This window comes from Aotus nancymaae, unplaced genomic scaffold (genome assembly GCF_030222135.1).
Source record: "Aotus nancymaae isolate 86718 unplaced genomic scaffold, 86718_ANA_hifiasm-v0.15.2.pri h1tg000011l, whole genome shotgun sequence".
Classification (NCBI taxonomy): domain Eukaryota; kingdom Metazoa; phylum Chordata; class Mammalia; order Primates; family Aotidae; genus Aotus; species Aotus nancymaae.
The window spans coordinates 10,665,589-10,692,318 of NW_026988422.1; the positions used below are offsets into that span (position 1 = coordinate 10,665,589).

At 40.1% G+C, this 26,730-nt stretch overlaps 1 protein-coding gene and 1 pseudogene across 2 annotated transcripts in view; one reads left to right on the forward strand and one right to left on the reverse strand.

Annotated features, from left to right (window-relative positions):
• Positions 1-26,730, reverse strand: part of MORC1 (MORC family CW-type zinc finger 1) — a 242,683-nt gene that overhangs the window by 164,750 nt on the left and 51,203 nt on the right. For both annotated transcript variants that reach the window (XM_064374590.1, XM_064374589.1), the window contains exons 6-8: positions 8,049-8,275; positions 6,745-6,778; positions 1,323-1,376 (exon numbers count right to left, since the gene is read on the reverse strand). In XM_064374590.1, the coding sequence (XP_064230660.1) occupies positions 1,323-1,376; positions 6,745-6,770 (80 nt within the window). In that variant the 5' untranslated portion in view covers positions 6,771-6,778; positions 8,049-8,275. The remainder of the gene's footprint in view (positions 1-1,322; positions 1,377-6,744; positions 6,779-8,048; positions 8,276-26,730) is intronic.
• Positions 7,509-9,445, forward strand: LOC105723067 (probable ATP-dependent RNA helicase DDX6; annotated as a pseudogene).

The window sequence follows — 26,730 nt, forward strand, 5'->3', positions numbered from 1 at the left end:
TGTTCTTTCAGACTTGCAGATGTCAAGTTGCTGAAAGTGGGCCATTCAGTAGGAGGCAGGATCAATGACATAGGAGGAACCCTGCTGGTTCCAAGCTTTGAGCAGAAGCAACAGTAACAACACTAAGCTCCTTTAGGGAAACTAATCAGAAGTGTTCATCTGTCTTGGCTCCATCCTTATTAGCTCCTTTCAAGCTGAGTTCACGGCTCTGAACAACAGACTTTATTCTTTTTCTCCTCTTCTCTCCCTTTTTATGATTCCATCAGTTCAACAGAGAGAGAGCTTCCTAAAAAGAGGAGATAATGACTTTCTACTTAGTGCCGGGCAGGAATTTCTGGATGATTGGTTCATTGACTACACTTTGTGGTCACACTCTCAACAGGAGCATCTCCCATCTAAAGCAAAAAATGAAGAACACATGCAAAAAAGCTAAAATATTGCTGTCAACCTGTGGCAGTGAATTTAGGCTCCTACTGAGATCCTTGATCTAACAGCTGCATATTACTTCCTGGATGGACTTTGCTTTCCCAGGAAAAGGTAGGAAAAAGTTTTCTATTATACAGAATACCAATAGAAATCAAGTCAAATGCTCTATTCAATTTAACTAACTAACTAAATAAATAAAGACCCTTGCAAGGTCCCACAAATAAACTACTGAATAGAACTTAAATTGTTTAAGGGGCTCCTTCATCATCAACACCTATATTGGAGACAGTAAAATGTGGCAGTGGGGTTCCGCATGCAGACAGATCGCCCAAATTTGAATGCTAGCTCTGCCAAATATAAATTATGTGACCTTGAATAAAACATCTAATCTCTCTGTGGATCAATTTCCACATATGTGGAACTAGGATATTAATTCCCATCTCAGCGTGTTGCCATAAGGATGCATGACATAATGCTCATATATAAAGTGTTTATGTATGTCTGATACATAGTAAGAGATCAACAACAGTTATTTTCTTAACTATACAATGAAATTCAATGCAGACTTCAGTAAATGCCCAAATCCATGTGTAAATTCTCAAGACAAGTGTACGCTGACATGTAATTCAAAAAAATCTGAATGAATATGTACTATTAAATGCTTATTAACATAAAAACAGACTTCGAGTTTGATCATACATAAAAATTAATTCAAGATGAATAATTCTTTCTTTCAACTATCCTTTTTCCTAGAATACCTTGATTTTACAGGAAATCAAGTCACTAAACATTCCAGATGGGAAAATATGACGTGATCTTTTTTTCTTCACATGTAACTAGACAAGAGTCATGTCATGAAATTCCCTAAATAACCTTTGTTCAGAGATAAACCTTACCTTGCATTGTCCAGCAATTCAGCCAGTGCTCCAAAAAGGAAACTGTGAGTGGTGCTGGTGAAGAAATAAAGAGAAAACAAAAAGTTAAAGCAGGTGTGAAATCGATGTAAAAGCTTCAAGTACTTGCAGATAAATGATCTCTAGTTCCAGACGTCTAGTGAATTAAGAAGTTACTCTAGAAACAACTCTCTCAGCACGGTCAAGATTCGGAACTAGATGCCCTCCATTATGAAGCCAGGGTTAAAAATACTTTTGCTAAAATATCCTGTCCACTTCTAATAAAATAAAAACCTAAGAGCCTCAGTACATATAATTAAAATAAACTCTGACCTTTTTTTTTTGAGACGGAGTTTCACTCTTGTTGCCCAGGCTGGAGTGCAATAGCGCAATTTCGGCTCACTGCAACCTCTGCCTCCCAGGTTCAAGTGATTCTCCTTCCTCAGCCTCCCAAGTAGCTGGGATTACAGGCATGTGTCACCATGCCCAGCTAATTTTGTATTTTTAGTAGAGACAGGGTTTCTCCATATTAGTCAGGCTGGTCTCGAACTCCTGACCTCAGGTGATCCACCCGCCTCAGTCTCCCAAAGTGCTGGGATTACAAGCATGAGCTACCACACCTGGCCTAAACTTTGACCTTTTAATATTACTTTATAAGCATGTTTTCAAGTGAGGTTTTTCCGAGAGGATATTTCATTAAATTTTTATTATTTAAAGACAAAATATTTCTGAAGAATACTGATCAAAATCCTTGCCTACTAAAAGGCCATAAGGCTCCATCTGCAGGCAAAGGAATTGGCAGGAAGCTCTTGCATGCCTCACCAATCTGTGTTTTTCTGTGGAATCTTTCCACCACTGAAAAGCCTGCTCCTTAAATAACCTCAGAAATGGCCTCAGGTCACTCTCTCCCATACCCTTGAATGCCAGGTCCTCGGTAACAGAACGCTCCAGACAGCCTTCAGTATTTACAGCTTTTTGGAGTTATCTGAGGGTGGAATCACACTACCTTGAGAGTCCCATGCTTGCTTTCCATTTCCTGATGCAGATATTTCAATCAACAACCTTATCACAGCATTAAGGGGATATTCAGTATGCAATTTTCTTTCTATATTTAGTAAACAGGTAACAGAAGCAAGAGAGCCTCATTTATCAAGAACACATCTGCTCTTCTGTACAAGAGAAAGCATCATCGGCCAGGTCTCAGAGTCTCCAAACACTTCAGGCCATAGGACAACACTTCAGCTTAAAATTTATTTTTAAAACACACACACACACACGCAGAGAGAGAGAAAATATCCCCATATTTTGGAGTTTCAAACACCGAGGATAATTAAAATTCTCTTGAGTCAAGTAAGCTTTAAATTTTGTAATTAAGAAAAAAAACTACTAAAATATTATTATTACAAAAAGATGTCCTTCACTCCAAAAAAAAAACCATTATAAAAATGTAAAATAGTGTCAAAGAGAAGTATGATATGCTTTACAGAATCAGGACTTTAAATCACAGGCCCTTCTAGGGAATTTAAAATATATGACTCAATATACAGAAATTCAATACATAAACAATCCTTTAGAAGAGCAACTGCAATAATTCTGACCAAAAACGTCATATGAATTTTTGCACTAGTTCATGCAAGAGATTTTCACTGCATACCATGGGGTAGTGTGTACAGGCAGGGCCTTTGACGTCTTGGAGCTCAAGCTGGCAGGGTACATGAAAAATGCACAAGTAAACAAACTTATGGAGATGATATTACAGATTTTGATTGGGTGCTAACTTAGTAGTAGTGATGGGAAAGAGTAACTGGTGAGGAAGGGCTTGGTGGTAGGTAAAGCATCTCTTGGTAAAAGATATTTAAACTGAGTCCTGAAGAATGAGAGAATTCAGTCCCTTGCAGAGTAGGGTGGAAATTTTCTAGCAAGAGCAAGAGATGCAAAGACCCTCGAAGCAGAAAAAGAGCTAAGGAGACCAGCCAGCTCTGCTTATGGTAAAATGCGGAGAACAGGCTGAGATGAGGCCATGGTTGGGTCATACAGGGCTTCCTATCCCACAGAGAAAAGCTTGTACTTGGCCGACATACAACTGGAAACCACCGCAGTGTTTCAAGAATTGAGGCATAATCTGGTTTACATTATTTAAAAAGCTCATTCTGGCAGCTTTCCTGGAAAATAAACTATCAAGCAGCCAGAACGGTAAGCAGAGAACCCAGTTAAGAGGCAGTGTGGAGTAGATGGGAAAAGGGACGGTGGTGGCTTAGGCTAAAATCAATAGCAGTGGAGACAGAGAGAAATAGATGATTTCATACATTTAGAGAAAGCATGCACTTGATGGATTGGACATGGAGGAAAAGTAAAGGGAGAAATTTAAATATCACTCCTTTTGCAGAAGGAAGTCTCAAACAAAAATCTACCTGGGCTGAGCTCAGTGGCTCATGCCTGTAATCCCAGCACTCTGGGAGGCCAAAGTGGGAGGATCACTTGAACTCAGGAGTTCAAGGCCAGCCTGGGCAACATCGCCAAACCCCACTTCTACTAAAAATTTTTAAAAATAATAATAATTAGCCAGGCATAGTGGTGCATCCCTGTAGTCCCAGCTACTTAGAAGGCTGAGGCTGGAGGATCACTTAAGCCCTGGAGTTCAAGGCTGTAGAGAAGTATGATGGTATCACTGCACCCCAGCCTGGGCCACAGAGCAAGACCCTGTCTCCAAAAACAAACAAATCAACCAACCAGTCTGCCTAGAGGAGCTGAGAGGTCTTCAATTCGTATTTAACTTTATTGTTACTTCATGTTGCTATCACTCTTGTTAAGTTACTACACCACCAGTTGAAAACGGCACTGGGGAAGTGGCTACCACAGGGTGTTTGGGGGAACGGAGGCTGTGAGGCAGTGGCCACAAAATCCACACAACACTGAGGCCACAAAATCCACACAACACTGAGATAAAATTTACAGTCCCAGCACCGCACTGAGCATTTTTCTTAAACTTAGTCACAACGATTATTTCTTCGTCTTCCACCTCAGCTACTTTTTAACCACTTGTTCCACCTTTTCCCACTTGACATCATTCTCTATAGAGAGATAAAAACTGAGTGTCTGCAGAATATTGCCTGTTTAACTCTGCTGTGTTAAAATTATACAGTCTGTCCCACACAGCAAGGCTGGCCTTCCCTGGCTTTCTTTATACCTCCATTTCTGTGGTTTCAAATTTGGTACATCCCTGATATCAGTTCATATACTTAGTAAATCCAAATTACCAAAAGATGCCAAAAAAAGAAAAACCCTGATGTATCATTGTGAATTAAACAGCACTAACTGGTATAATTCGCTGTATGGGAAACAGCAGATGAGAGAGCAAACCTCTGTCATTTGTCTCTGCAATCTCAGGATCCAAAGTGACACCTAATGAGAAGCTCTAACAGGCAGACAGGCATGGCAGAGAAGAAGAAATGACCAAATAACAGCTAAAATATGAAATTCCTATCCTTAGAGAGGTTACATTTTTGGAAAGACTCACAGAGTTTGAAATCAATATATGCAAATTACTCTACTTGAAGAGCACCGTCCATCTTTAAATTGCCACCGTGTTAGGCAGATTAAGGTCAGGCAGGATTGGTGGAATCACGGTTCTGCTGACCAGCAATTAAACAGTTGAGTTCAATGGTAAATGTGGGGCCTTCCAACCACTTGGTGCTCGCTGAAGAGCACCAAAAGGGTTCGGCCTGCACACTGCCATGTGTGTACCTATGCAACAATCTTGCATGTTCTTCACATGTACCCCAAAACCTAAAATGCAATTTAAAAAAAAGATACACAAGCTATTGTCTTGCAGCTAAAAAAAAGGTATTACTGCTTTCTGTACTTATTATATGGAAAGACAAAAGCAATTAATTGTTGAAGTTTCTGTTTTCCCAGAGACAGAGAAGTGCTATCTAACGTTCTTTTTAAAAAGTTTGGTTAATATTGTGAGGAGATATTTGGTCTTCATACAGGTAAAACTTGTGGAAGGATGAGAGGGATATGGGAGGTAGACAGTGAGCAACTGATACCCTGAAGAGTTTGTATTGCAAAGAATGCAAAATTTAACTGACGAAACTAACACACAAATAACCATTATCTATTTATTTAAAAAATAAAAAATAAAAATGGGCAAAGGACTTGAATTTGAATAGACAATTCTTCAAAGAAGGTGTACAAATGGCCAATAAGCTCATGAAAAGATGCTCAACATTAGTCATTAGGGAAATGCAGATCAAAACCACCATGAGAAACCACTTTGTGTTATCTATACTAGGATGGCTACAAAAAAGAAAAAAGACAAGCTGGGCATGGTGGCTCACACCTGTAATCTCAGCACTTTGGGAGGCCGAGGTGGGCAGATCACCTGAGGTCGAGAGTTTGAGACCAGCCTGACCAACATGGCGAAACACTGTGTCTACTAAAAATACAAAAATTAGCTGGGCATGGTGGTGGTAGCCTGTAATCCCAGCTATTCGAGAGGCTGAGGTAGGAGAATTGCTTGGACCCAGGAGGCGGAAGTTGCAGTGAGCTGAGATTGCACCACTGCACTCCAGCATGGGCAACAGAGCGAGCCGCCATCTCAAATAAATAAATAAATAACAGCAAGAAAATCATAAGTAATTAAGTAATAAAAAAAAAAAAAAGGGTTCGGCCTGGCCCAGAATAGATCTTCATCATGCGTTCATCATTTTAAAAAGGCCTATACAGCTCAAATAAACAATTAAATCCATAAATCTGCAATACCAAGTTCACTTGAATATTTCCTCGGGGGTCGACAGAACCTTTCTTCAGCAGAGACCCTCCCCAACCCCGACCCCACCTCGGCACTCACGAGTTGGCGTGGATGAAATTCAGGTGCAGCTGGGCCCGCCGAAGTCCAGCATACCTGTCGTCCATGGCCTCAAACGCGATCCGCGCAACCCAAAGGGTCAAGGACACTTAACCGGCAGCCGTTTGTCTGTGCCCGCGCCCGCACCCGCGCCCACGCGCACGCCCACGAGCAGACGCCGGGCTCCGCAAACACGAGCTCCCCCTTGCAGCGGCGCCACGAAGCTCTCCCTGCGCCATTGACCCAGTTGTCTCGCGAGACTGTTGCTTGGTCTTGGAGCGATAATGTGAGAATGATGCCTCTGAGCTAGGTTCTCCTGGAATTGAGGCTTGTGTCACCTTTTCAGATGGTTGTTCCCCACCCAGCGCCTCTCAATCACTCCCCAGCTGGAAAATGGAGCCCAAGGCTGGGATTAGAATTTGATTAAAATGATTACACACTCACACACACAAGATCATGGGGAACATGGGAGGCATGGCAGGACAGTGCGGGGAAGGTAATAGTTCTCTTTGCTTGTGCAGTGTGTTACATAGAACCAGAGGTAAGGGTGCTCTGTCCTGTAATCCTAGCACTTACCTTCCTGTGTCTCTTGAGTTGATCATGTTATTTTCTATTTGGAGGAAAAAATAAAAAATAAAAGTGATAAGCCTGAGAGAAAACAAAAGGAAATGCTAAAGACAATCAGAACAGAATTTGGACTTTTCTGTAATATAGAGGCTTGTCCCTAGGTGAGAATAGCTGCCCTCACCTGGATGGATCACTAACCTTTTTTTGCTTGTCAGCTGACATGCAACTAGTGCACTTACTGGCCTGGCTCAATGCCTAGACATTCTGTTTGCTCCAAAATATAAAACTAGGCAGGTGGAAGGTAGGGGTGCGGGGTTGTGGTGGGTAAATAAATACAAGGATGGACTGTACAGCTGTGTAGAACACCCTGTGAAAATGATGTTTCTCTACTCACAAAACACTGAGTTCTAAGTCACCAAAACCCAAGCTGAAATAGGATTTATCAAGGATGCTGTATGAAAAGGTCCTGGTTGCACTGGGGCATTAATTAAGCAAGTTGACTGCAAAAGAAATGGTCAAACTCTGATTCAATGTCTAGAGCTTTTGACTTAGAAACTAAGATGGGAGTCCCCCTTCTGGCCCCCACACTCAGAGATTGACGTGAGTTAATTCAGATATAACTCAAGCTTGTTAGAGGGCTTTTTATATATAAAAAGTTGATTCCGTGCAAGAGAGCAAGTTACCGCTGCTTACCGTTCAGAGACTTACAGGTGTTTGCCTGCATTGCAATAAAGGATTCATTTACTGAGCAAGACTTATATTTATCTCTTCATTTTGGAGAGCCTAATAAACTGTTACTACAGTTTCTCTACTGACTTTCAAAAGTTTTGAAGTTTGAAAGACACCTTTGCAACTAAAACAGCATGAGCACGGCCAGAACAGAGAACCCTGTTATAACGGGTCTGTCCAGTAAAAATGGTCAGCTGAGGGGCCCTGTGAAATCCAGTGGTGGCCCTGGAGGAGAGGGCACACAGACACAGCAACAGATGAACCAGCTGCAAAACACCAACACAATCAATAATGGCACTCAGCAGCCAACACAGAGTATGACCACCACTATTAGACCTGGTGATGACTGGAAAAAGACTTTAAAACTCCCTCCAAAGGATCTAAGAATCAAAACTTTGGACGTGACCTCCACAAAAGGAAATGAGTTTGAAGATTACTGTTTGAAAAGGGAGTTACTGATGGGAATTTTTGAAACGGGCTGGGAAAAGCCATCTCCTATTCAGGAGGAGAGCATTCCCATTGCTTTATCTGGTAGGGATATCTTAGCTAGAGCAAAAAATAGAACAGGCAATAGCGGTGCTTACCTCATTCTCTTACTTGAACAGCCAGACCCGAAGAAGGACAATATACAAGCAATGGTGATTGTTCCCACCAGAGAACTTGCTCCACAGGTCAGTCAAATTTGCATCCAGGTCAGCAAACACATGAGAGGGACCAAAGTGATGGCAGCCACCGGAGGAACCAATTTACATGATGAGGCTTGATGATACAGTGCACGTGGTGATTGCTACCCCTGGGAGAATCCTGGATCCTATCAAGAAAGGAGTGGCAAAGGTTGATCATGTCCTGATGATAGTATTGGATAGGCAGATAAGTTGCTGTCCCAGGATTTTGTGCAGATAATGGAGTATATTATTCTCATGCTACCTAAAAACAGACAGATTTTACTATATTCTGCTACTTTCCCTCTTAGTATACAGAAATTCATGAATTCCCATTTGCAGAAACCCTATGAGATTAACCTGATGGAGGAACTAACTCTGAAGGGAGTAACCCAGTACTACACATACGTAACTGGGCGCCAAAAAGTACACTGCCTCAACACACTTTTCTCAGGGCTTCAGATAAACCAGTCAATCATTTTCTTAACTCCTCTCAGCGACCTGCATTGCTAGCCAAGAAGATTTCTCAACTGGGTTATTCTTGCTTCTGTATTCATGCTAAAATGAGGCAGAACATCGAAATCGTGTATTTCATGATTTCCGAAATGGCTTATGCCGCAATCTTGTTTGCACTGATCTGTTTACCCAGGGTATTGATATACAAGCTGTGAATGTGGTAATAAACTTTGATTTCCCAAAGCTGGCAGAGACCTATCTCCATCGTACTGGAAGCTCAGGTCGCTTTGGTCATCTTGGCTTGGCCATCAACTTGCTCACATGATGATCACTTCAACCTGAAAAGTATTGAGGAGCAGCTGGGAACAGAAATAGAACCTATTCCAAGCAACAGTGACAAGAGCCTGTATGTGGCAGAATACCACAGCGAGCCTGTAGAAGATGAGAAACCTTAGCAAGCATGCTTTGACAAACTTACAGAAGGCTGGTTTGGATCTGTGACTCATCGTTTTGGGGGGAATGCTCTTCTCTTTGTGGGTTTTTCATCTTTTATTTTGGAACTATGAAGACTTAAAGGAGCTCGGACGTTTTTTCTTTTTTTAACTGGTGAAGAGAAAAAGGCTGAAAAGAAGGAATATACCTTTTTGTTCCACTTGTTTGCACTGCGCGCTGACTGAACATTAGTTGCACTAACTGCTGGTTTTTAAAAGATGTTTTCTGGGGAAAGGGGACAAGGAAGGAAAAGAAAGAAGAGAAGGGGAGAAACCCTAAAAAGAGAAGAATCTTAATGAACACACAAGCTCGTCTATGATTTCAAAGTTCTCCAACAGCTGACTCTCGAGTGCATTTCAACTCCTCCCTGATTACTCGTCCGTTTTTTAAGCCTGAAGAGCTTATTACCTATTTGTGAGAGTGCCTTATGCTATGAGAGCATTCAGAATATCATCTTTTAGACAGTCAACGAATCAACAATCGTAACTCTTTCTTTTCTTTTTCTTTTTCTTTTAGAAAATTTTATCTTTTCATTTGGTTTCAAGTTGAAGTCTCTTCCCTTTCTACCCAATACTCAAGCCCAGGGCTAGAAGATGAAACTTACTAGTAATATTAAACACCATTTTCTTTTTCTTTATGTGGAGGAGTTGATAATGAAACTGCAGTTCATCTGCACCGTAAATACATGTATTTAAAAAAAAAATCCCAAGTAAAAATTTCTTCTGGGCTGAGTAGATAAAGCATCATTGCTCCCAAAGGAAAGAGCAGTCTATCATTGCAGGAGCCACATGACAAGGCTTTGTGCTCCAAAGCAGACAATAAAGACTGGTTTACACGCACCTCCAGCAGCAGTAGGGCACCTGATGTGTAGACATGTCAGAGCCTTGAGCCTCTTTCCTCTGTGGCAAAGCATGTCCCATAGAAAATTGGGTGTGTATACTTGTATAAACTTTGTAAATAAATTTTTTCTGGGTTCATATATATATATGAACCCAGAAAAAATTTATTTACATATATATATGTGTATATGTGTATATATATACACACATATATATATGTGTGTATATATATATATATATTGGATGAAGGTTGCTGAGATTAAGGGGATTAGAGTGATTATGGGAGCAGCTAAAGATGAGAGGGGCTCAGTTTTACGCAACACTAAATTCTAGAAAGTACTTTGACTTCTTGCTGTAGAGAGCAGATTTCTATGGTACCCTGTGTTAGCAAAGGGACCCAGAAATCTAGGGTGTACTGTGTGCTGCCACAATGTCTTATCTAGTACCTTTGGAGTAGGTTTACCAGAGAGAGCAAGGAAGTTTCAATTTTAACCCAGTGTACTAGGTCCATCAGGAGGCATCGGGAAAGGGGTAAACAAAAAACAAAACAAAAAAATTTCATTGTTTTTCAAAACCCTAAAATATTACAAAATAAGTCCTGCATATACTTTAATGTTTTAACTCTTCTTGACAAAGAAATCAATTACTTTAAGTTGCTTTTTTGACCCTGCTTACTGCTGAGCAAACTATTTGTGACTCACCTCCAATTACTTGGAGATCAGAATCCTACAGATGCCTCCTTGGACAGAGCCCTAATTCCTTAACAACTGTAGCAAGAGCTGCACGGTACAAACCCAAAAAACAGCAAGCTCATCTATTTGGAATCCAAGTCTCATATGGTCTGTCCAGTCAATTTTGGTTACTAAATAGAAACCCTAATTAAGGAAATAGCTTTTTTCCGGGGAGAGGTGGGAGAGGGAAGTTAAAAGGTGTCAACTTTTGACCAAAAAAATCTTGCCCTTGTACCGATACAGCTCTCTTTCTCCCCCACCTCTTGCAAGATAAGAGGGATCATTCATATAGAAGATAAGAGTGTAAATGCAATTCTGTATCTCGCTAGAGAACATGTGGGTGACTACACAAAAAGTGCACTCTCCTTTGCCAACTTTAGACTGCTCTGCCTGGGGCCGCAGGCCTGTGGGTCCCTCTTAAAGCACAGACTTAAAATTGCAAGTACTACTGAACTATAGACTCTAACGAGAAGTGGCGCTTAAACTGTCTGGGACACCACTACTGGGCACAGTCTTGTAGAGGCTGCTGTCCGGTTTTGGTGTTGACTCTTGAATAGGAATTGTGAGATGGAAAGATGCTCTAAGGACAAGGTCAGAGTCTGGTCTTTTCTTTTTTTTTTCTTTTTTGGTCCTTCATAATAAGGAGCATTGATACTATTGGAAGTTGTTTTCGCTTCTTTCCAATATTGGGTATGTATTTTTTTAAGGAAATGGTAATATTTTCCAGTGGCTCATTTGGATGAGAACTACCCCTATTTTTAATACTAAAACCACAACTCATGGTTCAGCCTTTGCTTGTAGAGTTGTGTAATAGGCCATGGAGTGTTACACACCTCGCCACCTCTAGGCCTATGTTTTTTCTTTCCCTATATATTCTGATGGGGATAGAAACTTTTGCCTTTCCCTTAGGAATAGAATAAGTTTATTCTAAAATGATCTTTCATGGAAGTAAGGGAGAGGGAAACCTAAATATACCTCTTAAGTTATTTCAAGTTGGTCTCAGCAGCATAAAATGGCTTGGCCCCAAATGGTTGGGGGTTGGGCTTGGTTATCAGTACTTGTTTTCAGAATGAGATGGGAGCATCTTTCCTTTGCCACACACTTTGTGCTTGAAACCGTCATGCTTGGTTCAAACAAGACAACACAGCCAAAGCCTTGAGTGTAAGTTTTTGAAATCTAAACATCTCGTTCTGCTGACTTTTTAAAAACTTTTTTGGTTTTTTGGGGTTTTTGTTTTGTTTTGTTTTGTTAATTAGGGCGGGAGGGAGGGTGCTTTGCCCCCAAAAGGGAGGGTGTCTGCACTAAGGATTTAGAAACACTTTGGAAGCTCATAACCTCATCAGAAACTGCCTTTAGCCACACTCCTGACCTTCTAGATGAGTAACAAAAAATGAAATAAGTTCTTGGGAATTAAGCCGTGTTATTTTAAGTTGCTATTTTTTCAATGTTCTAGTTGTCTTTAAATTTGTTATTGTGGAATCATTTTCTTGCCAAATACCTTTATCAAAATTATTGGCCTCATGAGAGCTGAAGTAAGTCAGCTTTTTGGTGAACTTCAGTGGACTTCTGTGAGATGATTGTAGGTGTACTTTATATCTCTAAAGATAGTTTTCTAAAACTCCCAAAGAAAGTCTACTCTCCTTTGTGATCTAAAAACTCATCTTTGGGGTAAAGGGTTAAGTATCCAAAGGTTGTCACAGTTCATGAGGTCAGAGGGAGCTAGCCTGGCACCTGGACTCTGCCCCTCCACAGCTGACAGGTTCCAACAGAAGTGTATTTAAATTCTCCAGTAGACAATGCTGGGCAAGGGAGGGGGTGGGGCTGGGTTATTAAGATCCAGACAGGCTGCTGTATTTTAACCACTGGTTATGGGGGATGGGGTGCCTGGAGAAAACAAAGTCACTGTTCCCTTTTTTGAAACAAAGGAAAAAAAATTGCTTTTCCTCAAGTAAAAATGGTAGGGAATTCCAATGTCCCTAGCCACAAGGGACCAGTTCCACTGAGAAGTGAACAGTGGGAACTCAAAATTTTGGAAACATTGGGGAAAGGGAAAATTGGCTTTCTGTTAATTGGCAGATGTTCCAGTGGGGCTGTGTTTTTGTTGGGATGTGTTATGTTGTATGTACGCATATGGATCAGAGTCTGCTGAGTTTCTAAGGTTCAAAAACATGGTAAAATCTTGATTTTTGTTAATTTATCTCAATAAAAGCCCACTGGAACTCCAACAAAGAAACTAAGGTGGTTCAATAATACTCAGCAAAGATTTTACATGATAGTCATAAAGTCAGAAACAAACATCTGTTAAATAAAGAACTTGAGGCCAGGCGCGGTGGCTCAGGCCTGTAATCCCAGCACTTTGGGAGGCTGAGGCGGGTGGATCATGAGGTCAAGAGATCAAGACCATCCTAGTCAACATGGTGAAACCCGTCTCTACTAAAAATACAAAAAATTAGCTGGGCATGGTGGCGCGTGCCTGTAATCCCAGCTACTCAGGAGGCTGAGGCAGGAGAATTACCTGAACCCAGGAGGCGGAGGTTGCGGTGAGCCGAGATCGCGCCATTGCACTCCAGCCTGGGTAACAAGAGTGAAACTCCGTCTCAAAAAAAAAAAAAAGAACTTGAATTAGACAATGTTTATAATTTCCAAGCTTCATACAGGCAGTGAAACTCTCAAAAAAGAAAAAATATTATTAGTTTTGGAGTAGTCATTCTACTTCCAAAGAGAGCAGTTTATCAGTGACTACATTTATGGGAATCAGGAGAGGAAGAGAGAATTTGAATGACAACCCAAAGGAACATGATGTTCTAATTTCAAAACTGGAAGTAAACATAAACATTCCAAGTAATTTTCCTGATTGCATTTTTGTTTTAACAGTGGCTGATGTGGTGGTGTTTTGACAGCAAACTTCTCTTTACTAAGCAACTTGAGCTATCTTTCTAATTTTTCCTTCTATAGAACTTCCCAAATATGATATTTTATTTTCATTTTATGGGCAGGAAAAGCTTGACAAGCCTCTTCTGGATTTATTTTACTACCCAATTTACAGCTGCTATCTACCTCATAGCAATTTACTATCGGAAGGGCACCAGAGCCACCAGCCTATAATTAGTAAAGGCTGTAATATCTAATTTTTACCAGAGGACAGGGTGTGATTATTGCAGAAGCACTTATTCTAATAATCTGAGCAGAGCCTTCCTACGGTAAGTGGCCAGCCCCAAAGCACCAGACAGTATTGGTCAGCCTGGATGACAGGCATAGGGAGGATCCATTAGATTGTGCTTAAAAAGAGGCCTGAAAGTCACCACACACAACACTGTTTAGCCATTCTGCCACCATAAAGGCAAATCTTGTTTCTCCACAAGGAGTACTTTTGTGATTGCTTATTTCAGCCATATCTCTCAACCCTGTCTCAAGACTCATTTTAACATTACTTCATGGTTAAAAAATACTGAGGGAGTGTCAGGGAAGGGAAATTTAAAATTAGAATGTCCTTTGATCGTCTTATGATGGGTACTGATTGGTACAGTTTGAGATAAGAGATTCTTCAGCTTTTCCTAACATAACATTTCGGGTTTATAACATTCATATTGTAGTCACAAATATGGCTCAAATCTTTCAAACCACACTTTCCCTCTCATTTAAACAGCTATTATGTGAACCAATGTTTCATTATTCTTCACAAACATGTTGAAATTCAAGGCAAATTTTATAAGCATAAAAAACTGATGTTTTGAACCTACCAACCATACACAATGGTATGCCATTTCCTAAGAAGTGACATTGGCATATTATAATAAACACAGAAAGCAAATGCTATTAAATTGATAATATTAAAAGAACCCAAGGACCCTCAATCGGCAATAGGAAAATATACCCCAAAACAACTCACACTCTTTGCTACGGCTTGAATATTTGCCTCCTCCAAAACTCATGTCAGAATTTAATTCCCAATATGGCAGTTTTGAGAGGTGGGGCCTTTAAGAAGTGATTGGGTCATGAGAGCTCGGCCCTCATGAATGGATTAATTCACTCGTAGATTAATGGGTTGTCATGTGAGTGGGACTTTATGAGAACAGGAAGAGGGACCTGAACTAGCACACTCAACCCTCTCATTATGTGGTGTCCTGGGCACCTGGGGACTCTGCAGAGCATTTCCACCAGTAAGAAGGCCCTACAAGATGTGTCCCCTTGACTTTGAACTTGTCAGCCTCTATAAGAAATAAATTCCTTTTCTTTATAAATTACTCAGTTTTAGGTATTCTCTTATTAGCAACATAAAGTGAACGAAGACAGCCTTCTTACTTATTTTATTGCATTCATGTGAGACAATCTGGTCAGCGTGTTTTTATCTCTCTCAATCTACTCCATGTTAGATAATGGTTGAGTTTTTATTACATTATTCTAAGTTACTTATATTACTGGAAATCTTTATGCCCAGGTATGCAGCACAGTGGTAACCACATCTGAAGACTGTAGAAAAATATGAGGCCTTGAATTTGCCGAAATATAGTGATAGCATTAGAAGATTTAGAAAATAGGGTAGTCACTTTGTTTTGAGTATTTTCCTTATTTCCATCTCACAGCTGAAAACTTGTTTTCCTGTACTCTTCTGTAGTGAGGGATGACCATCTGACCCAGTCTTCAGGAATAAGTTAGATGTAAAAGTATGCTAAGTGGTTTCTAGAAAGCCTTTTGCTTTCCTGTTAAAAGGCACAGGCAGGCCTGGCTCTGTCTCCCTCCTTCTATGTGTCTGCCTTGAATACAAGCACAATACCTAGATCTTTGGTCATCATTTGCATCCATGAGGAAAAAGTCAAGAAAATCGCTTGAAGCTGCTGCATTCTTGAATTACAAAACCAAAACCGGCAATCTCTCACCTCCAGAATTTTTGTTAAAAAACAAAACTTAAATTTAATACTATTTGTTGAAGCCATTAGAGTTAAGCTATTAGAGTTTGTTTAAGCCATTAGTTTTTTTACTTGGAGCCAAAACTATTCTAACTGGTAAAGAGAAGCAAAGCATAATGCCAGAAAGCATGAGAAGTAAATGTTCTTTTCATCCTTGGACATCAGCAAAAGAGCATTCATTATAAAGAGTGATCTTTTTGTTTTTTCTTGGCAGAAGTGGTAAATGTGAATTGTCAGAAATGAAGACACTGCAGACTGGAGCAGCCATTGCAACAAAAAGATAGAGGAAGGGTCACTACATGTGTGTATGGAATATAGTAACTAGAATCACTAGATTGAAGCACAGGAAGAGACAAGATTGGCCAGGTGAAAGAGGAGAGCACTGAAAGAGGGGTTTGCATGTCAGGGGTTTGTGTGTCAGTAAGCAGGTTTCTGTTCACTGTGATATATCATTTGGAGTCATTATGGGCTCATCTAGTGAATCACTCATTTATTTGGTGAAAGCCAGCTCTGTGGTCATCCCAAGAAAATTGAAAAAAAAAAAAACAAAAAAAAAACCTTTTTCTCCATTTAAAAAAGTTATAGTTTGATAGAGGCAAATGTTTCAGGTTTCAATGCAGGAAAGAGAAACCATTCCAGGTACTTCAAGCACAACAAAATATAATACAAGGAAATGGGCATTTGTAAAACTTCTGGGAGGAATAGAAGGGCCAAAATCAGGGGCCCAGCACTGGACAATTGAATTCAGGCAAATTTCATAAAGGTGTAGAGCAGAGGGCAGCATCTACTGATGCCACTGCTCCACTGTCTCCAGTTACCTATGGGGATGGCTTCCAGATGGTAGAATGCTGAGTCTGGCCATTGCCTCTAAACACTCACATCCCACATTCTGCATGCTAGCAGCAAAGGAAGGAAGGCAGGGAGGGAGAGAGAGAGGGAGGGAGAGAGGGAGGGAGAAAGAAAGAGGAAAAGCATCTGACTTCTGATTTATAGAACATAGTCTAGTTGGTAATTTCTAGTTTTAATGTAATTACATCTAAATATAGTTTCTAGTTTTTCAACCTCTCTAACAAGACAGATTGAAGAGAAAGTACATAGAGACAGAGGCAATTTCTACTGCATTGATAGACATGTAACACATCAATTAGGTCAATAAGGTCTCAGAGGTTTGCTGAGTGAAGTTTGGTCAAAGAGAGAAGAGGATTAGGAAAGACCTCAAAGGAGCAATGAAATTTGAACAATGTCTTGAAAGATGAACTTACATTTGCCAGGAAAAAGAATCAGGATTGGCATTCTAGGTAGACTGTCCAGTTGGCAAAAGAAAAAGTATGAAACTGCCTGGGCATTCAGTAAGTAGCTCATATATCTGGAGTGTGTCATGAAAAGTGGGGCAGGAGGAGAGTGATGATCCATCTTCAAAGTCTACCAAAATCAAATGAAAATCTGGAAAGGATTTGATGAAATGTTCAAGTCAAACACAGAATAAAGCCAGCAGGAAGAGGCAGCGTGAGGAACCAGAGAGCTTCTTTACCTGGTTTACTGACCATTCTGATGCAGGTGCTGATGAGTTAGGAGAGGTCATCAAAGATGATATTTGGCCAAACCCATTACAATACTATTTGGTTCCTGATACGGATGATGAAGAAGGAGAAGGAGAAGATAATGGTGATGATGAAGAGGAGGAAGGAGAGGAGGATGAAGGAGATGACTAATAGAACACTGATGGATTCCAACCTTCCTTTTTTAAAATTTTCTCCAGTCCCTGGGAGCAAGTTGCAGTCTTTTGTTTTCCCCTCTTGTGCTCAGTCGCCCTGTTCTTGAGGTCTCTTTTCTCTACACCATGGTTATCAACTTATTTTGGGGAAAATACCTTGAGCAGAATACAACAGGAAAAGAGTTTCTGCCCCTTTCTATTCAAAATTCACTTTTATCCCTTCCTGTCTGAACAAAAACTGTATGGTATCAACACCACCAAGCTCTGTGGGAGAAAAGAACAATCTGCTCCCTTCACCCTGCTGGAAGCTGGAGGGTGCTAGGCCCCTGTGTAGCAGTGCATAGAATTCTAGCTTTTTTGAAGACGGCCGAATACGAACAGCTGTGGAGTGCAGTTCCTAGTGAGAACACAGAGGGTGACTGATCACTGCATCTCCAAGTGAATTTGTATTGCCCACAGACCAGGAGATTCCCAGACAGAAAAGTGCCATGAATCTCCAGCATAGCTGTTTCAGCTGGTACAGTGGATCTCTGCCATTTCAACTAGCACCCAGAACACCTCGGAGACAGAGTCACCCATCCAACTGAGCAAAAGGGGGCTGAAACAGGGAGCCAGGTGATCTAGTTCAGCAGGTCCCAGACCTACAAAGACCAGCAATCTGAAATGCTCTGGACTGAGAGTTTCACAGCAAGCACAGCTGGACCTGGGACAGTCCAGCTCTGTGGAGGGAAGGTCATCCACCATTACTGAAGCAGTACACCACTACCAAGGCAGTCCGCCATTACTGAGGCAGTCCGCCGTTACCGAGGCAGACCACCATTACTGAGGCAGTCTGCCATTACACAGACAGTCCACCACTACTGAGGCACCACCACTACTGAGGCAGTTTTAACTATTCCACTATTAACAAAACTGCAAGGAAGTTCACACAGCAGCTGGGCAGAGCCCATGGCAGCTCAGCAACATCTCTGCTGGCAGACTGTGACTAGGCTACCTCCTTGCTGTGCACGGCATCTCTGAAAAAAGGTAGCAGCACATCTGGAACTTTTAAATAAAGCCCTCCCTTCCCAAGACAGAGCACCTGGGAAAAAAAGTCAGTAATGAGTTCCACTGCAGCAGACATAAATGTACCTGCCCAGCAGCTCTAAAAAGAACAACAGAGCTAACAGCTCAGCACTTGAGCTCCTATAAGGGACAGACTGTCTCCTCAAGCAGCTCCCCAACCCCCATATAACCAAAGAGAACCTCATAAAGGAGAGCTCAGACTGACATCTGGCAGGTATCCTTCTGGAACAAAGATAACAGAAGAAGAAACTGGCAGCAACCCTTATTGTTCTGCAGCTGCTGCAGGTGATCCCCAGGCAAGCAGGGTCTGGAGTGGACCTCCAGCAGTCCTACAGCAGAGGGGCCTGACTGTTAGAAGGAAAACTAAGAAACAGAAAGAAATAACTTCAACATCAACAAAAAGGACATCCACTCAGAGACACCATCTGAAAGTCACCAATTACAAAGACCACAGGTAGATAAATCCACAAAGATAGGAAGACATCAGCACAAAAAGGATGAAAACATCCAAAACCAGAATGCCTCTCCTCCCCTAAGGGATCACAACTTCTCACCAGCAAGGGAACAAGGCTGGATGGAGAATGAGTCTGATGAACTGACAGAAACAGGATTCAGAAGGTGGGTAATTACAAACTTCTCTGAGCTAAAAGAACATGTTCTAACACAATGCAAAGGAACTAAGAACCTGGAAAAAATGTTTGACAAACTGCTAATGAGAATAAACAGCTTACAGAATATAAATGAATTGATGGAGCTGAAAAACACAACAGAACTTCATGAGGCATAAACAAGTTTCAATAGCCAAATTGACCAAGCAGAAGAAAGGATATCAGAGATTCAAGATCAACTCAATGAAATAAAATGAGAAGGGAAGAATAGGGAGAAAAGAGTGAAAAGAAATAAACAAAGCCTCCAAAAAATATGGGATTATGTGAAAAGACCTAATCTACATTTGATAGGTGTACCCAAATGTGACAGAGAGAATGAATCTAAGCTGGAAAATGTTCTTCACGATATTATCCAGGAGAACTTCCCCAAACTAGCAAGGCAGGCCAATATTCAAGTCCAGGAAATACAGAGAACACCACAAAGATATTCCTCAAGAAGAGCAACCCCAAGGTGCATAATCATCAGATTCACCATGGTTGAAATGAAGGAAAAAATGCTAAGAGCAGCCAGAGAGAAAGGTGAGTTTACCCACAAAGGGAAGACCATCAGACTCACAGTGGATCTCTCAGCAGAAACCCTACAGGCCAGAAGAGAGTGGGGGCCAATATTCAAAATCCTTAAAGAAAAGAACTTTCAACCTAGAATTTCATATCCAGCCAAACTAAGCTTCATAAGCGAAGGAGAAATAAAATCCTTTACAGACAAGCAATTGCTCAGAGATTTCATCACCACCAGGCCTGCTTTACAAGAGCTCCTGAAAGAAGCACTAAACATAGAAAGGAACAACCAGTATCAGCCACTCCAAAAATGTACCAAATGATAAAGAGCATCGACACAATGAAGAAACCGCATCAACTAATGGGCAAAACAACCAGCTAGCATCAAAATGGCAGGATCAAATTCACACATAACAATATTAACCTTAAATGCAAATGGACTAAATGCCCCATTCAAAAGACACAGACTGGCAAATTGGATAAAAAGTCAAAACCCATCGATGTGCTGTGTCCACAAAACACATAGGGCCAAAGTAAAGGGATGAAGGAAGATTTATCAAGCAAATGGAGAGCAAAAAAAAAAGCAGGAGTTGCAATCCTAGTCTTTGATAAAATAGACTTTAAAGCAACAAAGATCAAAAGAGACAAAGAAGGGCATTACATAATGGTAAAAGGATCGATGCAACAAGAAGACCTAATGATTCTAAATATGTATGCACCCAATACAGGAGCACCCAGATACATAAAGCAAGTTCTTAACGACCTACATAGAGACTTAGACTCCCACACAATAATAGCGGGAGACTTTAACGCTCCACTGTCAATATTAGACAGATCAACGAGACAGAAAATTAACAAGAATATCCAGGACTTGAACTCAGACCTGGACCAAGCAAACCTAATAGACATTTACAGAACTCTCCACCCCAAATCCACAGCATATACATTCTTCTCAGCACCACATCACACCTACTCTAAAATTGATCACATAATTGGAAGTAAATCACTCCTCAGCAAATGCAAAAGAATGGAAATCATAACAGTCTCTCAGACCACAGTGCAATCAAATTAGAACTCAGGATTAAGAAACTAACTCAGAATCACACAACTTCATGGAAACTGAACAACTGGCTCTTGAATGTTGACAGGATAAACAATGAAATGAAGGCAGAAATAAAGATATTCTTCGAAACCAACAAGAATGAAGACACAACATACCAGAATCTTTGGGACACATTTAAAGCAGTGTCTAGAGGAAAATTTATAGCAATAAATGCCCACATGAGAAGAAGGAAAGATCTAAAATCGACACCCTATCATGAAAATTGAAAGAGTTAGAGGAGCAATATCAAAAAAACTCAAAAGCTAGCAGAAGACAAGAAATAACTAAGATCAGAGCAGAACTGAAGGAGATAGAGACACAAAAAAACCCTTCAAAAAATAAATAAATCCAGGAGCTGGGTTTTTTTTAAAAGATCAACAAAATAGACAGACCACTAGCCAAATTAATAAAAAAGAAAAGAGAGAAGAATCAAATAGATGCAATAAAAAATGATAAAGGGGATATCACCACTGATCCCACAGAAATACAAACTACAATCAGAGTTACTACCAACAACTCTATGCACATAAACCAGTAAACAAGGAAGAAATGGATAAATTCCTAGACACTTGCACCCACCCAAGTCTAAACCAGGAAGAAGCCAAAACCTTGAATAGACCAATAACAAGGGCTGAAGTTGAGGCAGCAATTAATAGCCTACCAACCAAAAAAAGCCCAGGTCCAGATGGGTTCACAGCCGAATTCTACCAGACATACAAAGAGGAGCTGGTACCACTCCTTCTGAAACTATTCCAAACAATCCAAAAAGAGGGAATCCTTCCAAAATCATTTTATGACACCAACATCATCCTGATACCAAAACCTGGCAAAGACTCAACAAAAAAAAAGAAAACTTCAGGCCGATATCCATGACGAACATAGATGCAAAAATCTTCAATAAAATACTGGCAAACCAATTGCAACAGCACATCAAAAAGCTTATCCACCATATCAAGTAGGCTTCATCCTGGGGATGCAAGGCTGGTTCAACATATGCAAGTCTATAAACGTAATTCACCACATAAACAGAACCAAAGACAAAAACCACATGATTATCTCAATAGGTGCAGAGAAGGCCTTCAACAAAATTCAACAGCCTTTATGCTAAAATCTCTCAATAAATTAGGTATCGATGGAACATATCTCAAAATAATAAAAGTTATTTACGACAAACCAACAGCCAATATCATGCTGAATGGGCAAAAACTGGAAGCATTCCCTTTGAAATCTGGCACTAGACAAGGATGCCCTCTCTCCTCCAATATAGTATTGGAAGTTCTAGCCAGAGAAATCAGGCAAGAAAAAGAAATAAAGGGTTCATGTCTTTTGTAGGGCCATGGATGAACCTGCAAACCATCATTCTCAGCAAACTGACACAAGAACAGAAAATCAAACACTGCATGTTCTCACTTATAGGCGGGTGTTGAACAATGAGAACACATGGACACAGTGAGGGAAGCATCACACACTGGGGTCTGTTGGGGGAGAATAGGGGAGGGATTGGGAGGATAGGGAGTTGGGGAGGGATAACATGGGGAGAAATGCCAGATATAGGTGATGGGGATGGAGGCAGCAAACCACATTGCCATGTATGTACCTATGCAATAATCCTGCATATCCTTCACAAGGACCCCAAAATGTAAAGTGCAATAAAATATATTAATAAATAAATAAGAATTCCAGCTTTTTCCTCTTTTCTCTGTATATTGGGCTCAGAGAGTACACTGTGTCTCTATGGGAATGTGGACAGTTAGCGTTTACCAACATGTGTCTGTCTACTTTCTCTTGATTAAAGAAAGAAAAAAAACTTTAAAAATGGGGTTATAGAGAGTCAGCAAAGGGTGGATTTGAGATGTTTGGGTGGGTTAAGTGGGCATTTTGACAACGTGGCTTCTTCTTTGGCATGTTTAATTGTGATATTTGACAGACATCCTTGCAGTTTAAGATGACACTTTTAAAATAAATTATCTCATAATGAGGACTTGAGCACTGCCACTCAATGGGAGAATCAGTAGAACCTGTAGGATCTTATTTGGAATTGACATTCTCTATTGTAATTTTGTTCCTGTTTATTTTTAAATTTTCTTTTTGTTTCATTGGAAAGGGAAGATGATGCTCAGTTTCAAACAAAGTGTACAAATTGCTTTGTTACAATAAAACTATGTATACACACACACACACACACACACACAGAGACAGAGAGAGAGAGAAACAGAACTCTTGAGCTGGGGAGAATCTTGATATTCAACAAAGAAAAAGTGAATTGGATGGTGTGATAACTTATTTAGCTGGAAACGTCATCCCTAAAAGACTTGCAGTAAAGTGAAGAACAGGTGATGCAGGTAAGAACTAGAGTGGTGTGAATGCAAGGTCTTGATTAGAAAAGCTTAGGAGCAGGCTTTTCCACATGGGATCAACAGATAGGAAATGCATGGAGAAAATATGTTTTGGTGGCTTAATTTACTTCTGGTATCTGAAAAAAGCAGAAAAAAATAGGAGCCAAAAGTCAGTTCATGCTTTTAAGTCTTAAATCCTGGGCAGATGGCATTGTTGTTGATTGTATTGGGCAAGTCACAAAAAATTACCAGGTTGAGAGGTGGAAGAAAATGAGTTCATTTTTGTCACGAATAGGATTTAGCACTAAATAGCATATTGAAGTAGAGGAAAATTGTCAATGAAGTTTAAATAAATATATATATTTTTTTAATATTTATAATATTTAATTTAGCCTTCAATTTAATTTAGCTAATAACAGGTTGTCATTTTTTCAATAAAATACCCTTTTTTGTTATGGAAAATACTGGTGAAGTTAGTGAAACTTATGTGCCTCTAAAATCAGAGGCTGAGAAGCTAGCTCATGGGGATGAAAAAAGCCAGTTAAAAATACAAGGAAGGAGAGAAACACACATAGGTAAAACAAAGGGGAAATGCAAAGTCTATAGATATAACTTAATACCTTTTAAGACTGATCCAAAAAAATCATAAAGAAAATTTTCTGCACAGAACCCCCATTTAGATGCTATTGTCCAATTTCTGAATTGAAGCTGTCAACTCAAGTGGCTTCCCAGAATTACATAGCGGTCTCAATTTGAAAAGACAAGACAGGGTTTTCTATAATTGTATTTGCTGGAATTTGTCCATGGAAAATGAAGGGAAAATAACACATACAAATTTCTCTCAAACTTGTTTTATCTTCTTTCAGCAAAACCTTTTTAAAAACCCTGGCAAATAGCCAGCTTTGGTGCATTATTAGAATGTAAAGTGATAAAACAAGACACATTGATCTTTGGGGCACTCTGTAATAAAAGCCTTTTAAGAAGTTCAAAGGTGGAAAAAAACCTCACACATGTTAAGGAAGACTTGTACCTTGACCTTTGAGCACAGCACTTACAGACATGCAATGAATCACTGGTAATTCAAAAGAAGAGGTAAGCACACTTTTCCCGCTATAGCAAAAAGGACTGTCTCTTAAAATTTCTTATCTAACTCAAATTGCAGACCTTTGAAGTGAATCAAATTGTCTTGTATTTTCTCCAATAGACAAATTTCAGTCTGGGGAACTTACTTACCCATAATTACATTATCTTCCTCTCACATTGTACTACTACGACGTGCAGAAAATGCCTGGTATATTTTAGACACTCAAACTTTTTGTTTCCAATTGACAATTTGCTATCTGATTTTCCTTTTACTAGTGTTATATCCCTCCCACATCAAATTGTCAGACTTCTGTCATTTGAAGTAAGCTTAAAAATGTCATGTTGGCCAGGGTGGTGACTCACACCAAAAATCCCAGCACTTTGGGAGGCTGAGGCACGCAGATCGTGAGGTCAGTAGTTTGAGACCAGCCTAGCCAATTACGTGAAACCCATCTGTACTAAAAATACAAAATTAGCTGGGTGTGGTGGTGCACACCTGTAGTCCCAGCTACTCGGGAGGCTGAGGCAGGAGAATTGCTTGAAGCTGGAAGGTGGAGGTTGCAGTGAGCTAAGATCATGCCACTGCAATCCAGCCTGGGTGACAGAGCAAGACTCCATCTCAGAAAAAAAAAAAAAAAATTGTGTCAACCTAAATAACAGAGAGAGGCTCTCTAAAAGAAAAAGATATCTATTACGGAATAGGGCATTGCAATAGGAATATGCATGCCATCATAAACTATGTGCATATTCAGGGAGGTAAAGGAAGTCAAAGATTTTTAAAAGAAAAAATGAGGAGGATAACATAATTATTTAGAATTAATTATCCTTGGCCACAAAGATCGACAACAAAGGTGATTCCAGTCCAATGTTAGACGAGCAGTTGCTGGGCGGATGTTCTTGCAGAAGTATTTTATGTGTGAGGTCACGATGGCCTTCATGCAAGGTTATGGTTTTTGCAAAGTTTTCTATGGTAGTTTTGTTATCAGCCATACAAACCTGAGAACCCTCTCTGCCTGGCCTTCCCCAGCTCTTTTGTCAGAGTATTTTGTTTTTCTTTTTGTTTTAACACTAGTGACTATTTTGATTCCGACAACTTTCACAGTTGTAATAAAAGAATTTTAGAATAGACACAGCACTTGTGTATAACCAAAACTACACACTTTTAGAATCATTTTTTTGTTTTACTTATTTCATTGTTGTTCATTATTTTTGTTTCACCATAATTAATTATATGACCATAAAGTAATAAACAAAAAGACCTTATCCTGGTATGAAGGTTAGTGATGGAGCATCTTCCTGGGTCTTCTGACTGATAACACAAAATGTCATTGGGAAACATTGAATCGATAAAAACAAATGCCAACAGGCTTTGATATGTCATGTGTATATGGAGACTGAAAGCCCACAACACCTCTCAGGTTTCCAAATTCCACACCTTTTTTTGTGGAGAGATTGGGAGGGAGAGTGAGTTGTTTGTTCTGAGTCTGAATCCCTTCCACAGTGGCTTCCTGCCTTTGCATCATTCTCTGTAACAAGGCTTTTTCAGTCTCTCTCTTTTGGGGGGTTCAGGAGCGTAGGATTGTCTATTTCTTTTGAAATCACCCACTTGTCCCTCCCCTACTCCTAGAAGAAGCACTCTCTACCCTCTAATCAGTTACCATTAAACTGGTAGATTGGGTTGTCTCTATTCAAAATATCACTCCCCGTCAAAGCTAATCACCTCATCTTCTAAGGGGCCCCCATCTCTAGGTAAGCCTCTCCATAATGAAGAGTGATGGAGTGGATATCGTCACTCCAAAAGTGACCACTCCAAAAGCGATATTTTCTTTGCTCATATATCCAACCCTTACAGATAAAGAATATTTATTATAATTAACTTCCCACTGGCAAGATTTTCTCCCAGAAAGGTGCATGCCATATGCCAAGGAGTATATGGGACTGGGCTCATTCGATTTGGATGCATTTTTTATATTTATTATTTTATATTATATTATTATTTATTTTGTCAACTTAAACATTTGAAACTTTATTCAAGACAGCTAGGTATATGACAAAATAGCATATAGTTGGTCATATACCTACCCCCTCTTGTGTCTTTCACCTGCCTCTGGTGCACAGACATACTCCAACCTCGGCCACAGTCTCATCTTTATACCTATACCTGAATCAGATCATGAAATATTTTTATTTAATTATCTTAGATTGGGTCCTAATGTTGTTTATTCTTTCTAGGTTTGTAGTTTCTTTTCCTTCTTCTCATTTTCCTTTTCAGGACTACATGTGTATACTCTTTGCCCCAAGCTCTTTTCTTTATAGCATCATAGTTCTCATCCAGAGTAACCAAAGGCTTAGGTATTAGTCTGTTCTCATACTGCTATGAAGAAATACCCAAGATTGGGTAATTTATAAAGGAAAGAGGTTTAATGGACTCACAGTTCCACATGGCTGGGGAGACCTCACAATCATGGCAGAAGGCCAAGGAGGAGCAAAGGCACATCTTACATGACAGCAGGGAAAAGACAGTGTGTTCAGGGGAACTGCCCTTCATAAGACCATCAAATTTCATGAAACTTATTCCCTATCATGAGAGCAACATGAGAAAAACTCACCCCCCATGATTCAAGTACCTCCCACTGGATCCCTCCCATGACTGGTAGGGATTATGGGAGCTACAATTCAAGATGGGATTTGGGTGAGGACACAGCCAAACCAT